Raw genomic sequence first — 19155 nt, 5'->3', positions numbered from 1 at the left:
AGTTCTATTTATTATTTCAACATTTTATGAATATTTTGTTTTCTCTGGGGACTTTCTATGCATTTTATCAGCTGAATAAATGAAGTAATTCACAAACCAAATGCCTCTTGCTCTCGATGGCTTTAGGGGACCTTGTCATTCCCTGTAGCCTTTTCTCAGGCCCAGCTGTGTGGCTCTGAAATCACTTGGCTGGTAATTAGGTATTTATCAGATTGTTTCTGAAAAGGGATGAGACAGTTATCTGACACAATTATCTTTGAAAATTGAATCCCTTTTTTCTGGTGCTGCTGAGGACATTCAAAGATACTGTGAATGTTTAAAGCTTAATGCCTTTGAAAAACCCTTGCTTTTTTGCATCAGGTATAACAGAGGAGTCAAAATGCAGTTAAACAGAGTGGTTTGGGTTTATTTTTTTTTAACCTTTCAGACACCAGTTTTTCTTTATATCAAATGTTACTTTTCACTGTGATTCAACTTGGAAGCACTTTTGACAACCACCACTTCTTCAAACGTCCACTACTTAATAGTGTTTGAAAACTGACAGTATTTCTTACAAATCAAGAAACTACTAATTACATCAAGGCTAATTAAATTACAATCTTTTTTTCCCGTTAAAAAAATGAGTGTATAGTTCTAGAGAACACAGTTCCCAGATGCTCTGTTGAAAGTCTTAGCTGAGACATGAGTCTTTTGTTTAATTTACCAAGGGACAAAAGGAGATAGTGTATCAGTAATGCAAGGTATGAGAGTTTTTGCTTTATCTAAATCAATTCTTGACTGTGCACAAAATTTTTAAACATTTTTCCAGGTTTTAAAATTATTCTGTTGGAAAACACAGGCCTCATTACACTGTTACTGAATTTCTCACACATTTAAATAATTCTCAAAAGATAGCATTTTTTTTCAAGTAGCTCAAACCACCTTGAAGGAACTCATTTAAGTTTCATCTAGAGGTACTTAATTCTTGGACCACTTATGTGCAAAAGGAATTTGTAGAATGGAAAGGTGGAATTATCTGATCTAAAAAGAGTAAAGCACCACTTTCTTCCTGACATTCAGCAGGAGACTCCTGAACTGAGAAACTCCCAGGCTTGAGAAATGATGAGAAATGATTATTTTATATCATACAGGTTGCTTTCTTCTGAGTAGATATAAACAAGTATGTGATGTTTGGCAGTCCTGTAATTTGGATTCAAAATCATGTTGAAGTTTTATTTCCTGGTTGTTGAATCAGAGAAAAGGAGAAATCTCACTTTAACAAGGCAAAGAATTTTAAAGATAAAAATCCTTATAGATTATTAATTAATTTTGTTATCATTTTTATTCACATGACTATCTGCAATTTCTTTGCAGATTACTTGCCTCAGTTTGTGATCCAGCTACTAACCAAGATTTGTCAGCTTTTACTTTCCCCTCCCTGTTTTATACTATGAGTATGGTACCACACCCAAATCCAAGTCTGAATTCCATTTATTTTCTCACAGGGTTTTCTGTAATGCTGTTAGTTACTACAGGGCTTGTTTCCCATTTACTTGCTTGTCCTTTATTAATAGATGGTGCCTCATTATGCAGAAAGGAAAACCCTGATTACAGGGGATAAAATTTTGAAAAACATGAAACTGCATTAAAAACCACCCCAAACAGCTGTTTCAAAAGTCTTGTGTTTTAGAGTTGCATGGAGCAAGTCAGCTAAAGCTGCTGTTGATGGTAATTCTGTTCCTCTGGCAGACTTATTTTAATTACAGAGAAATTCTGTGTTCTCTCAGCATGAAGTACGTGAGTGACTCTTGGGAAGTGTCTTGTGACTCTTGGGAAGAATGACCCAAAGTGTGTCACCTTCCTCTTACTTAGATTTGAAGTAAATTTTATCAGGTTAAAGATCTCTAAAGCCACATCACCTCTTCCTCTCACTCAGGCACTTGTGTGCACACACAGTCTACCCTGCATGTAAAACTCTTAGCTAAGACCTTGATGTCTTTCCCTCTCTTGAACAGAGAGGCATGAGTGATGATACACACAATCTTCACTTCTCCTCTCTCTTCCCACAGCTTTTAGCTATATCAGCAGTTTCAACAAAAAAGGTCTAATTAGCAGAATGAAATCACTTTCTGGATTTGAGGAAAGTTTTGTTCAGTGAATTCACTGGTGACTGTTACCAATTACCTTTTGGCCTCTGATTGCTCCCCTGAGAGTGACTGAATATAAAATAGAGAACAAAATCTGTAATACTGAAGGTCTGTGCAAAATAATAGTCTGCAAGTTAGAATTGATTTTTGCATTCCAGGGGAATAATCAACCTGAACACAACTATCAGAGTGATGACAGGCCATAGCTTACAGTGCTGCATAGCAGATTTAAACGTTCATCTATCTGCTTGTTCTGTTTCCCTGTGGGATCCTAAGGTTATTCCCCTAAAAATGTCATCACAAACCTCCTCAACTTTCTATTTATTGACTGTGAATTGAGGATTTTTCACAGAATAAGTGATTTTTGTATTCACATTATTTTTTTAATATTTTTTTTTTTCTTTTAAGCCCTAAAGAACATCCCCAGCATGCTATCTTCATTCAGTCTGCCCCAGCTTCAGGACCATTTGATGGTGATAGTTTTTCTAGTTACCCTCCACTACACTTTCCACTACAGTTTCTAAGCATTTTGTGACCAATTTTCAGTGAAAAAGCCTTTCTTCATTCTGTGCTGGACACTTTAGAATGTTCTATTTCCCAAGACAGAATATGAATTGCTAATTTTGATGCAATGTTCCTTAGGCAGTAAGCAGAATAATCAAAGATGAGGTAGGAAGAGGATAATTTAGTTGCTTGGGACTGTCTTATTAGGTTTTACATCTAAGGATTCAATTGCATCTAAGGATGGAGTAACCACATTTATCCCAGCTGTCTATTCCACTGTGCATTCACCCTTGCAGTAGAGAAGTGGTTTTTTTATATCTAAGTGGAATTTCTGTGTTTCAACTTGTGGGCTTTTAGCTCTGTCACTGGCCACCACTGCCAAGAGCTTGGCTCTTTCTTTTTCATTCCATCACAGCAAGGATTTATTCACATGGATCAGATTCCCCAGATCTTCTGCAGTCCCAGCCTCTTCCCAAATGACAGATGTTCCTAACTCTTAACCATTTTTGTGCCCCTCTGCTGAATTTTCTCCACTGTCAGTCTTGCACTGGAGAGCCCAGTGCGGGGCAAATCACCCCAGGTGTGGCCTCGCCTCTGCTTAGGAGAGGGAGAAGGAACCCTTCCTCCTACCTGCTGTCAGTGCTTTCCCTGGTATACCAGGGGAATAGCTTAGGTATTCCTAGGTCAGGATACCTTTGGCCTTCTTTTCTGCAAGAACACATTGCTACTCAACTTTTTGTCCAGAAGGAGCACTGAGTCCTTCTTGGCAGAGCTGCTTTCCAGCCAGCTGTCCTCTAGGGTATACTAGTGCCTTAGATTATTCTTCACCCAGTGCAGGATTTGGGATTACCCTTTGAATTGCATGAGGTTTTTCCAGCTTGCAGAGGTCCCTCTGGGTAGTGGTACAACCATCCTCCACTCTTCCCAGTTTTATGTCACCTTCAAACTTGCTGAGGGTGTACTCAGCCCTACTGTCCTGGTAAAGATATTGAAGAGTGTTGGACCCAGTAGCAGCCCCTGGGATGTACTGCAAGGGACTGGATGCATGAATAGATTTTGTGACGCTGATAAAAATCCTTTAAACCTTATAGTTCAGGCAGTTTTCAGTCCACTTTCTGCTGATCTAGTTTGTACCTCATCAGCTTCTTTATGAGGATCTTATGGAATAACAAGTGGAATAACAATACCCACTGGTCTCCCCTTATCTACCAAGTCAATCTTTTCATCACAGGAAATTTTCAGGATGGTTAAATATGGCTTTTTCTGTATAAAACCTTGCTGACTACTTGTTGTAGTTGATAGCCTGAAATGTGTCTTTTCCCATTTTTTAGTTGTGATTTCCCCCCCCCCAGCTTCTCTTTCTCCTAATTGTTTACCTGGCATCAAGTTACCATGGTTATGAAGTTTCTCTCCTCATCTCCACTGCGAGAGGCTGGATAGAGTAAAGAGAAGACCCTGCTGGCATTTCCAGCTGCTTGAAGTTTCTTTAGCCCAGGAAAGCATGGGGTTGGGAGAAGAGAGACCCTTCTTTCTAACATGGAAGTTTGTAAGTGTTACTTTCTTCCACTTCCCAGGAATCTCTCCTGTGCATCTGTCAGGTCCAAGGAACTGGTATGTCCAGGTGGTTCGAGTGCTTCCTAGCCTGATCAACTGAGAGCAAATATTCCTTAGTTCAGACTTCTCCTCTGGTTCTGGGTCTTTCCAACAAAACTGAGATAAAAGAAGGCAGCAGTTACCTCAGCCTTTTTCATCTCCTTTGTCTCCATGTCCCCCACTTCATCTCTCTAGTCTTTCTCTTGTTGTTTATGTACTTGTAAGAGTCCCTCTTGCTGCCCTTCACATTCCTTTGTCAGGCTGACTTCCAGGTGGGCTCTGTTTTCCCTGCATGCTCAGACACTGACTCCATTGCTCCTGACAGAGCAGGCAGCAAAGACAGAGAGCAGGAAACACTTGGTAACCTAATTTGAGTCCTTGAGAGAGACCAGAACTCTGGGGGTCAGGCAGGGGCAGGAGCCTGCAGAGCACTGTCACTTTTCTCAAGTGCTCCCAGTTCCTGCCTGAAGACTGAAGAAAAAACCCCATGCGACAACTTTTTTCCTTTGTGTTTAGTCTTTTAATTGAGCTGATTTTTACTTAATGTCACCCAATAATGAATGGATGCCAACTCATTTTGCTGCTGCAGGGCAGCCACAGTGTGAATGGCAATGGTGGGGAATCTCTTAGAATTGATTGCTTAGGCAGTTTGGTTTTTATTTTTATTCTGTTAAAGCATTCACCCTTTCAAAGGAAGACCACTACCTGACCTATCCTTTTTTCCCTTTTGTGTCACATACATATGCATGTTTCTGAAGAAGAACAGATGAAATGGCTTCTTATGTACCTGCAGAATAATTTTTAAAAAACTTAGACACAGATAATACAATTCATGATATAATTTGTTTTTCATTCTATTTATACTCCTTAACTCTGCATGTTCCATACCTTACATTGCACATTTATATTACATTATAAATGTATTGCTTCCTTACACAGAAATCCTGTTCTGTTGCTCACTGTCTCACTGATGTACTCCTCCCTGAGGAAAGCTTCTTTGTTCAAGTTGTCCTTTAATCAAGATTAACCTCAGTTTGTATGGTCAGACATGAAGGAAACATTAGAGATTAGCAGAGTTTCTAGTAGAGAAATTGTATATGAGACAAAGACTGGTGGCAGAAAAACTGGTTTTTATTGTCATATATCTGAGGCCTCTGACTGAGCTTAAGTACAAGGGGATGAGCATGGACACAGTTTCTTTTTAATTTTAATTATAGTAGAGGAATTACTCTTATTGTACTGACTAGCCAGTAAAAATACCATACAGAAATCAAGTCATAATCTGAGTAAGACTGTTTTATATAGAAGTCTGTCACCTGTCAGCTTAGAAATGTAAATTGAGCTAATACATTGCTATTAATAATAACAATATATATTTTACTCTTGGGTTTCTCATTGCATTAAAAAAGCAAGCAAACCACAGTTTAAAGTAAATAAAGTGCAAATCTTGCATCATAACTGTTAAAAGGGCAGCAAGAAAGCAAATGTCTGGGAGTATTAAAAGATTAAATAAGGTGAGCTTCATGAATGGCTGCTGAAACTGTCACTGAAAGGATGACAGTCCACATCCATAGATGTGTTATACTGATAACTACTCTGGTTTAAATAGATTTATATTTTTGAGCTGCTTTGATCTTGGTAGATTTACTTTATAGCAAAAAAGGAGCTAACCAAATTTTTACCCTAGTTCATCAACTCCCTGTCATTTTTGCTCCTAAATGGACACAGTTGAGACAATATAGGGCAGAGCTTCCTTCTGGAACTTTAAATAAATTTATTTTAACACAGACAGGATGTTTAAAATAGTAGAGGAAAGTTCTCAACTTTAGTGATCTATAACTGTGCTGATGGTAAGGCACAGGAGAGTAAGTTCAGAAGTAGTGTCAGTCTAAACAGAGATGACCAAATAACTGAGTGTCTGACTAATAGGGATGGGGATTGAAAGTATGGGAAGGATCATCCACTACCAGCAGGCCTAACAGTGCATGACAAGCTTTAAAAAAATCCCACTTCCAAAAATAGTTAACCTTGCTTCAAAAGGAATATTAATTTTTTTTCTACTTTTGGTGAAACCTTGCTAGTCCACTCCTAAATGGTTGGGTACGCGGCAAATCAAAATTCTGTATTTCATTCTGTAGATAAGCAATCTTCTTTAGCACAATATTTGCCAAAGTGCACATATTTCATAAAGAAAAGTTATTTTTACAAATTAGAATCTTAATTATCTGACTTTTGTGTCCATTCTTTCTACTCAAGACCCAGTCAAAATCTAGTCTTAGGAAGCTGGTTACCCAAGAGAAGCATCAGTAGTCATCAAATTTTTGAGAAAAAAACCCAAAACCCCTAAAGACATGAAAATAAAGACAAGTTTGATCTTGTCTGTGTCTTTGCTTCTGCACTGGCTATAGTGATAAATAGCACTAGACTTTGGAAGTGGAAGAAAATAATTGATTGGACCATTTCCCTGCATTTACCATGCTACATCTTTCCCCTCTGGGCTTGTGCAGTTTAATTTGCCATTGATTCTTTAATGATTATAATGTCATAGAGAAGCCAGTGTTTATCTTCATTGTGCACTCAGGACAAGGCCTTGGATCTGAATCATTTCTTGCACATTCTGGTGAAGGTCTGTGGCCATTTGATACTGGGTGAGGTGAGGTCTCAGGCCAGCAGAAGTGTCTGTGCTGAGTGCATCTTTCTCCTGTCAATGGCAGCATCTAATTAGTGCCAGTCCTTATTCTGCAGTATTAGTTTTATAGGTCAGACACTGAAAAAATGATTGCAGAGAATTGCATCTGAGTCCCTTTGGCTGCAGTACATTTCTGGGTGTTTCTTTCATTGTTGTGTAGTGCAAGAATTGTGGCATTGTGGCAGTAGATGATGAAAAGGAAGATCTTGTTTCTCTTTTGCTGGACTCAGTTTCTATCTGAAAACCATTCTGATGACAATTCTTTCTACTTTATCTTTCCAATGATCAGGACTACTCTTTCAGAAGCTCTGCACCTCAAATAAAGAGAATTAGCCTCCTATTCAAGATTGTTTTCAAGGAATACCTACAGGATTTGTTTTTAAACTGTAGATTAAAAACCACTGTTTTCGTATTAAAATTATTTGGCTTCATGAAAGCTGTCTTCACTGAAATTTTCTCTAAGAACAATTTTGTAATGACACTGAAATAATTTCAGGTTTTAGAATGAAATGCAATATTTCAAACATAAGCCTACAAGCAGAGTAAGAGGGTGGAAAAACTTTTAACTAAACAGCCAAGTGCTCATGGTCAGAGCTCCCTGTGGAGCCCTGTCACATACAGAGATTAAAAAGAAGTCATAGTCTACCAGTTAGGTAAATGCAAGAGAGAGGTATGGAAAGACAAGATGTTGGACTCATGCATGACATACCTTCACAGAGAAGGTGAGTCCCATCAAGTGTGTTCCTGGGATTCATCTCTTCTCTGCAACTTTACAGTTGGGGTCAGTTGACCTTGGCTAAAGATCAAAATTTATTTTTGATTAAAATAGAGTTGGATGGTGAGAAAAAAGACAAAAATTAAAACTTTTCCCCAAACAAAACCAGAAAAAAAGTGTTTTTTTTCTAATTTTGTTTGAGGAAGCAAAACCTAAGGGCTGCCTCCTCAGCTTTGTGTTAGAAACAACATTCAGTTCTGTGTTTGCAGCAGAAAGTAAAGGTGAAGAAACAATGTGAGTCTGGAACCAAAGTATAAATAGTTTACAGAGCAAACCTATATTACTGTACAGAGAAAGAGATGGATACTCTAAGGGTCTGAGCCTGCAAATCCTCATTTCAGTCTTGGTGTCATACCATGAACAGCATTTAGAGCAGTAAGTAACACCTTGGCCATTAATTGCTGTTAATTCTGCCATTAAAAGCTGTCAAGCTCTTTGCAACAGAAGAGCAACCATATGAGTGATAGGGGAAATTAAAAGAATGAGAATGGAAGGAACCTGGAGTTTTTGTGTGCAGTGTGGTTGAAATGAGAAAAAAAAAAGTAAAATATTTTCTAGGATACAGGTAATTGTAATAGGAAATGGGTTGCTATTATTTTTAGTTGCTAAGATAGTAGAGGCACAGGTACAACACAAAAAGAAAATTTAAAATGCAACATGTGTAGGAGATTGAATCTGTTAATATTAAACTTATTTATGCATTTTTGAACATCTAAAAGTGTCAGGTGGCACTGAATGCTCCCAGTAGTCATGCAACTCTTCAATCTGTATTCATTAAATATGTATTAGGTTTACAGATGAAACTCCTCCATCCCAACAGATTGAGCAAGTGACTGTGTCACTGTAATTTCCTTCACTATTATAATTATGTCTGCTGGCATTTAGATAATATAGGATTCATCATCCAAACTGGTCATCTCTGAGTATACACTAACTACAAGGAGGACAAGGAGGGTGAAATAAGAGGTGTAGTTGTAGAGTTATCAAAGTCTAACATAATTATTTATTGCTGGAGTAGATTTTGATGTGTCAGTGTACATCAGATTTACAGTTGCTTGGTGGTCTCTAATTGTTGGTTAGGGTCAGGCAATTTGGCACATCTCATAACTTGACAGACACTTAAAACAGTGTCTGTTTTCACCATCAAGACCTTGACATGAGCCTCAGATACTATGAAATATATGGAATGTTACATTCACATGCATTTGTGTTTGCACTGGGAGAAAAGCCCTTTAAGAGAAACTAAACAAAGAACCTCCCCCAAAACAAACCCGCCAAAACAAAATAATAAATCCAATTTCAGATTGAGTGTATTTAATTATCTAAAAAGCATCTTACTGCTTTTAAAAATCTACTGAAATAATCTGCAAAACACCATATGTATTTTAGAAAGCTTTAGGGGAAAGGCATCAGGAATAGGCTGAAAACAAGGCCTGAGGCCCAGGGAGGCCATGGGGTCTCCCTCTCTGGGGACATTCCCAACCCACTTGGGTACATTCCCATGTAACCTGCTCCAGGTAACCCTCCTTTGCCAGGGGATTGGACTGGATGATCTTCAGGGGGCTCTTCAAACCCCAGAAATTCCATTCTGGACAAGTCTGTATTGAGCACTAACATAGGTGAAAAATAAACAAATGAATAGGATGAGCAGAGATGACTTTTAAGCACCAGAAGAGCTGCAAATGCTTTTTAATCTACAGATGTGTTGGCCAGAAAGGTGCGTCTAAAAGTCATATATTGGTTAAAAATTTCTGATTTCTTTTTAAATTCAAAATATTGTCTTACTTCACAGGATTCCATTTTCCTGTCAAACAGATGGAAGTTTTCTGCCCTTTAGAACATAGAAAGTCACCAGAAAATTTTCTTAACTGTTTAAGTTATTACTGGGTAAAATTATCTGTAATCCTCCTTTAGCTAAACATAATTTCATAAGAGGACTAAAGTGAAGTTTTTACCCTGCTTTCATAATAAGTTGAATAACCTTAGCAGTGTTTTCAACTTACATAAGGGCTTAAGTATTTCCTTGCACTGAGATGGATTAAACATTTACTTAATTATCTTGTTGAAGTGGGCAATTTCTTTAATAACTTAACCAAACAACATGCAGCTCTTTAAAACACATATGTGCTCTATGGGGATCCTCATGTCTCCCTTTAAAACATCTGGTTTGTGGTTGTCTTCTCTGCAAGGATAGCTAATATTCTGGTTGTGGTTTTCAGCTGCCTAACTGTTAGATAATTTAACACTGTTTTAATAGCTAAAGCTATATTGAAACCAGCATTCTTCATAGAATTACTCTAGACAAAAATATTTGGAAGCACCTCAATTTACCATTAATTCCTCTGTCCTTATTTCCATGGTGTATTGCAGGTGACATTGACGATAGCGCAGCCGAGCTGGTGTAATGCAAGCAGGGACACATCATGAAATGGAAACATTATCCTTTTCTGGCTGTGGTAGCTGTATTCAGCCTTTCCAGATGCCATCAGTTACTGGGTCAGCTCATTCCAGGTAGGTACCTTTTATTTAAACATAAATGTTCATGGTTTTTTTTGCTGTCCATGTGAGGGTGTGCATGAATATACCTGAAGTTCTCTCTGGGTGTTAAAACGTGTGTATGTGTGGAGCTGAGAAATTTGTGAGTGTATCTGCATGAGTAACAGGCAGAATTTGGTAATTTAATTGTATTGTCTGTGCTGCAATGATTGGGGTTTTTTTTAACTTCAAAAGAAAATATAGAAAAGGAGTGGTGTAAAAATATGAGAGGAGGTTAAGGTGGCTATTAAAGCATTCCTTTGATTAGCACAGTCGGTGGGGGGAAGATATAGAGTGAGGAAACAGACTTGAATATCAAAGAGAATTGGAAATCTATAGAGAACCTTCCTGAAGAAAGAGCAAAATAGCAACTGGGGTATGCTGGAATGCAGTGTTTCAGTGAGGCCCAGAGATCAGGGATTGTCCTGGTGCTTACATATGGTAATTCTTACCAGTGCAGAGAGGAGTAGTGTGGATAAAAATGGCAAGATACTGTCCTAATTTTATAAAGAAGGCGATGGGAACCTGTAGCACTTCAGCAAATACTGGATTTTTGTTCTAGTAACACAAAGAAAACAAAATGTTTTGTTGCATTGGGTTCTTGTTTAAGAACAAATCTCTAAAACCAGCTTCCAAGTAATTCTGAAAAAAAATTCAATATTTATAAAGAAAAATCTAAACAAATTTTGATCAGTTCCACTAATGATGTACAACCTTTCAGGAAAACACAATAACTATATAGAAAGAAAAGGATCATGCTGGTTTTACTGGTTGCTTTTTCTGCTTTCAATCTGAATAATAATTAAGAAGACTTTACTGTCTGAATTTCTGATTTGAATACATTGTGAATGTAGAATTTTGTGGCTATGTAATTCTCTTCCCCATATCTCTGGACAGCTAGCTCAAATATAGACTACTCAATGGAAAAAAAAAAAAAGGAAAAAGATTTCCTCAAGGATTTGTTCACCTGTATTGAATGGTGGTTCACAGAAAATAAAATAAGGAAATAAATTGGTTTTGGGGTTGGTTTTTTTTTTTTATTTCCTGGTTTTGTTGTTTTCAAATTAAGAAAGACTCCAGAATAAAGAAAGATGTAAGTTAAAATTATCATTTTAAAAGTTTGACCTCGGACTTCAAACATAATCTCAAAGCAATTTACCTGTCACAAAGACATCTACTGCTCATTTTAAAAGGAATGCCTGCAGATCCAAATGTATTTGCATGATCGCTACCTCCATCCACTTGCATTGGTTTCAATTTAGTCATAGGTTTGTAGTCTTTACTAAAAAGACTGTTTTCATTGTATTCCTTTTTCCATCAAATTAGCTTCAGAATAAAATCACAGGTGGCATTTTGATTTTTGTCCCTGCTTTGTAATTTTCATCACAGACCTCAGACTTGAACCAAGAGATTACTGTACTTGGCCAGACATCAGCATGCTGAGCCTTGCTGGCAGGGTGCCAGGAGTGTGATTATCACAAAAGATCAAATAAAGCAGGATTATTTTTTTTCCTTTAAGCAGTTCATCCCATTCATTTTGCTCTTTTCATGTCTATTCCTTACAAAGGCATGTCTCTCTCTTAATTTTATTTCTTTTTTTTCAATGTACAGAAAGAGAGAGAACTGTGAAAAATCTCAATTTTTTCCTTAATTTATTGAGAGAAAATGAAATACTGGTTCTTTAGAAATCGGTTGTAGCCATAAAAAAAATAATTTAAAAAATCAATAGAGAAATGGGTTATAGCTTTTCCTGAGGATTGCTAAAAGCACTAAGCAGCTAAAATGTCTGCCAACATAGTTCTACTAAATTGTGAAATTTTATTGCAATTAAAAATATGTTCTTAAAATAACAAATTAAATGGAATTATTTTTAGATTATATTAGAAACATTTTAAAAAATGAAATGTTCTGGTTTCAAACTCTCCAATTCTGTCTTACCTAAAAATTGAAATTATTCCGTCCTTACTGACGACATAGTTGGTCATATGAAATTAAAGTTATCAGAAATGCGTTAGAGCTCACCCTCAGATCTGGAATTCTCAGCTTCAGTAAAATGTGATGAATTTTAATAGTAGCCTTCTAATGTTGAAACATTTGTTGTAGTTTTTTGCTGAATCTTTTCATATATTCTCCTTGAGTCTCACTCTTTTGCATATGGGGTCCACAGGGAAGCACTGTCTCCCCCCTTTATTAAAACCATGGCTGAGCCTTTCATCTCATGTCATTACATCTTACCTCTAATTCACATATAAAATACACTCACAATTCCACTATGGCTGTCTCCTGAGGCATAAAGTATCTCTGCCTTGGCACATCTTTATTTAATCAGGGATTGAACACTATCTGGGAAAGATGTGATTTTTTTTTTCCTTGCCAGTTGCTCTGCATATTTAAAAGCTGGAAAACTTGATAGCTGATTTTAAAGTGCACTGATCTAAGAAAACACGGCATAAACTAATGCTAAATTATATTTAGATGCATGTGTTGAGTTCTGTGTTTTCAGTTATTTTAAAGTTACCAGTTCCTAGACTGCCAAAAAAGTCTAGGAACAAAAAAACTATACATCTGACATACAGCAAAAGATGTTAATAATTTAAACTGATTTTTCTTTTCAACATCAATAACTGCAAGCTTACCAAATTTTGGGCTGGTGATAAAGATGACAGGAGCATTCTGGCTGAATTTGCCTGGGTTTGGAACCTGATTCTTTAACAGTGTGTGCTGTGGAAGATCTCTCCATTGGAACTGGAGCAGATGCCACTTGTTTTGTGTGTCATTAATCCTTGAGCTTCACAGAGATACCTGCACAAAGAAAGACCTGTAAAAACATGACAAATTTGTCAGCAATGCTGAAAACAAACAAAGAGAAATTTTTCATGCTCCTGATAGATTATAATAGATTTTTGCAACAGAATTCTCTGTAGTTCTTAGGAAAGGAAGATTAGAAAAATACCTCTTTTGAACCCAGGTTTTTGAGAAATTTTTGACAGAGTTTCTAGAACTCTGTGATTTACAATTACTGTGCATTAGTTCTCCAGAAAATGGGTTTCAAGAGATGCAGATATATAAAATAACATAAAAGACATAAAACACACATTATGAAACATAAATTTGAGAAATTATTCATGGGAGTAAGCGTAAAAAACATAAACAACTCTCTTTGGCAGTCATAGAAGCTAACTGAAAAAGATCAGATCAGGATTTGACTTTTCCTGGGGCAGAAAGTAATATTTTAAATTTCCTTTTCCCTAATACTTCCTGTCTTATTACTGAAACACTACAGGAAATAAATTCACCATCCTAACTTGTTTGCCTGTTTTTAACAGGAAACAGTTGTTCATTATGAAACTCCCATAAATTCAGATTGCTTATTATAGAATCTTAGAGGCAGTGAAAAAGAGACAATTGTTCTGGAATCTGAATATTCTTTCACTAGGTCTTTTGTCAAGTCAATCATAATTGTTTGGTATAATTTTTATTTTTTTTTTTAATCACAATTAACTTTTTAGTTCTCAAAACTTTGTCATCTGGCTAGAGAACACAAGATTTTTATTTTTGACCTACTTGTAACATTACTGAACTTGCTCTCAGAATATGGTACTTAGGATTTATATGTCTGATTGATACATTTTGACAAGAAATTCCACATTCTTCTAGTTTCTCTGAAACTTGTGAAGGTATATTGAAAAAATGTTTCCTAGCACTGGAAGATCTTAATTTGCTGCTTCATAAAGAAAACCAGAGTCTTGCAACATGCATTCAGGCATTCTTCTGTACTTTTTAAGTGCCTGAATGGATTTTCAATCAAATATTTAAAATAAATCTGTCAATGACTGAACAAGGTATCAAATTGCTCAGATGAAGAATTTAACTAGTTTTGTGGTTATGTAGGTCTTTTTCTGAAAATAGTGTTTAAAAAAGGGAATGTTCAGCCAAACTCAAGCAACCCATAATTTATCTATTGGCTGTCTTTTGGCATAGGCAGAGAGTCAGAGAATTGATTTCTTGAATTTCATGTAAGCATCTGATGATGAAGATCTAAGGGAAGAGTGAAGAATCATTGAGCTAAGAAAATGAAGTGATGTTGGCACTTCTTGAAGAATGGTGGAAATGGATCTAAAGTCTTTCATTTGGGAGGTACTTGAGGATAGTTTTCACCTTTTCTGAGCAAGCGATCCAACAGCAAAGCTCATATTAAAACAAACAAAAAAAAGTGTCAGGACATTGTGGTTTTTATTATAAATTTGTATTATTTGAAAGTAAAGTGATGTTGGTAACTATTGTGAAATGAGCCAGTAAGCCCTCCAAATCTTGATTTTTAGGTCACAGGGAAAATAAGGCAAAGGACAGAAGCAAAAAATATCAAAACAAAAACTTTGTACCTGAGAAGGTGCAGCTTTATCAGGGCTAAAAATCCCAGAGTAATGTTAACTCTGAAAGAGGAAGGATACGATTTAAAAGAGTCAGATTTTTAACAATATGTCCTCAAACTCCATGGAATTTCCATTTCTGTCCTTGAATCTGAGCCCAAATGAAGATAACATGTATCTATTTTTTATTCAATACATACATATATAGATATGAATGGAAGTGAATAGCTCAGATGTAGGAACACTCATGGAATCAGGGAACTCCTTAGGTTGGAAGGCACATGGATTTACTCTGCACTGGATGTACTCTTTCTTTTCTTTTCTTTCCATGTGCTCTCATGAATGACAACAGGAGGGAGCCCATCACCCTTGCCCTGCTGGCTGTGTTCCCACTAAAGTGTCCCACTATGTTGGTAGCCTTCCCTAGGTCAAGGGCACAGTGTCAGCTCAAATCCAGCTCACCAACCAGGCTCCCAGGTCCATCCTGTCATGCTCTTCACTTTCCATCACATAACTTCTGCTGTAGAGAGCATAATCATGGAGGATCTGTTCTGTTGACAGACTGGAGTGGCAAGAAATACTGTGTTTTGGTGCACGTTCACTGGTAATTTTGTTTTCACAGGCTTTATGAAATGTCACTCTTGGCCATAAATTACATTTTTGTGATCCTAATTTAATGTAACAGTGACAAATGCATCTGTAAGCGATGTGTAGCAAGGAGTGATGATTTAATGCATTGCTTCCACTTGTAAGTGCCACCAAGTTTGTAGGTTGTGGAAGTCAAGGTCAAATTCAGGGAGAGTAGATTGACAGTTTAGGCCTTCCTGGGGTCAAGGAACATGTAGAAAGATGTGCTTCTATCATACACATCCAATTAATTTGAAACAGCCAGAAAATTTTTGTCAGTTCAGAAGTGAAAAAAGCAAACCAAACTAAAACCCAAATCAAACACCCCACACATTTTGGCTAGACCCTCCAAAGAAAGGGTTTTATTTAGGCTGAGTGAATAAAAAGAAAGATAAGGAGTTAAGAGAAACTGCTGTCTCTGGTCTGATAAACACCAAGTTTGTGTTCACATTGGCCTCTTCCTTCTCTCCTATCGCTGCAAAGTGCGTAGGCACACCCTTAAACCTCTTGCAGAAAGAGCTACCACCTGACATCATCTCATTTCACCATGGATTTTTTTGTATGCATGTGCATATGCCTTTGTAAATATGCATCATGACATACAATTATCAGTCAGTAACTCTTAAAACTGCAAAGTCATCTTGCCTCATGGAGCATTTCTTTGACGTGCAGAGCAATATGCTATCCTCCCTTGTAGAATATTTTTAACATGTCCTAATATTCATGGACTAATGCTAGATCCCACTACATCATGATACAATATATTTGTTGGCAAGGAAATATTATGGTGTTTCCATGGTATGAGATTACCATGAATAATTTCCATTGTGGCCACATAAATGAGATTACTTAATAACACAAGAGATAATAATTTCTTGTTATCAGGAAATGAAAAGCGTGCAGCAAATCTCACATAATATTTTCAGTTAATATACCTACATAACAATTGTATAATTTTTTTAGTCATCCATCCCTGCTGATAGAAGTAAAAGCAAATCACTCTTTTTTTATTAATTTGGAGTATTGTGACCAAATTTTAAATGTTTTGACTCAATTATATGCCAGCTAATTTTTACAGTTTTGTCATTTTTACCCCTCTTTTTCAAAGTATTCAGATTTGTGTACTCAGATTTCACATTTGGGGGCTTTTCTTTTTTGTGTGAACTTAGGTTTTCCCTGTTGGATGGTAGGTTTAGTTTTGTCTTTTTTTTTTAATTGTTTTGGGCTTTTTATGATTTGTTGTTTTTTTGGTTTTTTTCTGATTCCTCTCCCTGCTTGAGAGGATGACAAAGGTTTCTAATTCCTATTAGGAGAAATGTTGTGGCACAAAAAGGACCTATATTAAAAAGGGAGAAAAAAAATCCCAGCACGTGCCTTGCCTTCCAGAGATTGTCACTGTGTACACTGAGGTCTTAATAAATAAAAAGATTGCCAGCTGTACTTCAATTCACGGCTTCTTTATTAGCCTTTAAAAAGAAATAAATAAAGCATGACGCTTTATTTAATTGTCTGAATAGATGGAGACAAACCAAGAGGCACAGTCAGCTGCAAGACACTTAATGAAGAAATCCCTATTTTTAATCTAGCTGTAGAAGACACAACTCTTGTGCTTTGATGATGTGGCCTTTGTGATGAACCTGGCTGGAAAACCACATGTGCTGCACTGTCTTCCTAATTAAGTCATCAAAATGCACTGGAGCAACCGGAGTGACTTGAGTAGACCAGTAGAAGTAATTTTAGTTCCCCTATTGCTTGGTTAATAGAAAGTGGCACTGTTCTAGATTATGACTGATAGAGGTGAGATGCTACAGCTGCTGTCATTGTGCCTGTAGGTGGGTGCCTTTCTAAGCTGATTCTGTGTGTGTAAGAAGGAAGACTTTTTGTCTTTCTTTTCTCTTACTATTCAAAGATGTAATTTCAGAGACATTTATTCCTTTTTTTTTTTTTCCCTTGAGAAGCTGATGCCTGTGATTTTCCTCAAAATATGCTGATATTCTACTTGTTTTGGATGCACTGACAGAGCATTCACCAAAGCTGATCTCAAAATCAGGATTTGGGAAGACTTCCCTCTAAGATATATTTTAAGATAAAAAAAAAAAATAATCACAATCATGGGGATATCAAAAGATTGATTATATATAATGAGGACGTAATCAGTTTTTCTATATGGACTTGGCTGGCCACAGCTAAAGATTTTGTAAATGTGTAGCCCAGAATCTGAAGATTTTATTGGTAAAATTTTTGGTAAATTGATTATGTGTATCATGAACAGTTTCTCCTGAAGCTTTTAGCCTCCTGGGGACAAAAAACATGCCAGTTATGAAAAAGGCATAATCAGATTTTGCATACCTTTATAATGAATATTCATATGCATTATAAACTTAAGTTGCAAAGCCTATCTAATTTACATAGCTCTGTGACAGTCCCAATTTGATAGCAAGGTTACTGTACAGGCATTTCCACACTAGAATCTAAGAATAATACATTTGCTTAAATTCTTCTGTAAAGATTGTGTTTCAAATGGAAAAACTGGCATAAATGCTCTATCTTTGCAGATAATATAAATAGAATTTTCCCAATAAGTTATTCTACCCATCTTAAAATTAACAAGAATAAATGTTTCTTTACATAATTTTTCAATTATCCTGAGAATAATTTTCAGTTAGAAAAGTAGAGCACAAAATGACAGTCTCTCTTGATTCTAATATTTATTTAGATGATCAATCTGTTAATGCTTCAAAGCAATTTCATGTCTTTAACATCAATTATAAAACTAATTTCAGTCATATCAGTAAAAGAATGTAACAATTTACAAGGGTGTTTTCACTTATGACTACTCAAGGGGTTAGAGCAGATATATCTGCACTTGCTAATTTATTTTCAGTGCTGTAAATAGAGTGTCTAGAGATGCTTTATTAGATATTTTAATGTGTTGAACATATTTGCAGAATTCCTGCCCTGACAAAGGGTGATTTATATGCACCTGTATCTGCATATGCAGAAAAAAAATATCCTTTTGTCAGTCTGCCACCTTATTTTTGCATAAATGAAACAGGAAATTACTCCCTTTTAGCTAATCTGAATTTTAAATCAAAGTCACATTGGTGAAAGAAGCAGGTCTTATTTTAAGCTCATTTCTCAACCCTAACTGTTGATTTAGATTGACAATAACTTTATTTCAAGTTTATACAAGTGTTTATACTGTGATGGTATTATCAGTACAGCATTGTACAACTAACTATTGCTGCATCTTCTGCATTCCAACCATTTTTAATGCATTTTATAACTGTTCATGAAACTCCTTTACTTTTCTCTAATAGTAAAGGTTTAACAATCTCCAATATTATTTTTGACCCAGAAGAAAACTTGTATGTGGCCCATATTCAGAGGAGTCAACTGAGTAATTTAGCAGTATAAGGCTGTAGGTGCTGTGACTTTTGGAGAGTTTCTATTTTTAATACATATTAAACCCTTTTCCTTGCAGTAATTATTGTATATGAATGGTTAAAATATCATCAAATATTCTATGTATTCTATTATTATTATTATTATTATTATTATTATTATTATTATTATTATTATTATTATTATTATTATTATTATTTTGTGTAACAGCTACTATTAAGCCAGTCAGTCCCCTTTCCATTGCTGCATAAAAACAAAGAAACACCTATCCTTTATAAATGTATTTTGCTCAAGGCATTGTTGCAGGCTACCACAAAGATAAAATAACCCTTAAAAGTGCTGGGAAGCACATCTGGTTAGCCATTTGCTGTTATGTTCCCATGTTTAGACATGGTTTTAATTGCATTTTGGGTGTGTTTTTTCTTTGTGTTTGGTTTTTTTGTTTGGGTTGTTTGTTTTTTCTTTTTTAATTCTCTGCCCAATATTACCCTAAAGGTAAAATTTCATTATGTTAGTTAGAACTTGGTTTTT

The 19155-nt window shown here is 36.1% G+C and overlaps 1 protein-coding gene across 2 annotated transcripts in view; it reads left to right on the top strand.

Annotated features, from left to right (window-relative positions):
- The window catches only part of ROBO1 (roundabout guidance receptor 1), a 686064-nt gene that overhangs the window by 80388 nt on the left and 586521 nt on the right, over nt 1-19155 (top strand). For both annotated transcript variants that reach the window (XM_086883538.1, XM_086883540.1), the window contains exon 2: nt 10058-10198. In XM_086883538.1, coding sequence (XP_086739664.1) covers nt 10111-10198 — 88 coding nt within the window. In that variant the 5' untranslated portion in view covers nt 10058-10110. The remainder of the gene's footprint in view (nt 1-10057; nt 10199-19155) is intronic.

Source organism: Cyanistes caeruleus, chromosome 3 (assembly GCF_971803275.1).
Source record: "Cyanistes caeruleus chromosome 3, bCyaCae1.hap1.1, whole genome shotgun sequence".
NCBI classification, from domain to species: domain Eukaryota; kingdom Metazoa; phylum Chordata; class Aves; order Passeriformes; family Paridae; genus Cyanistes; species Cyanistes caeruleus.
This window is presented reverse-complemented; position numbering and strand designations above follow the sequence as displayed.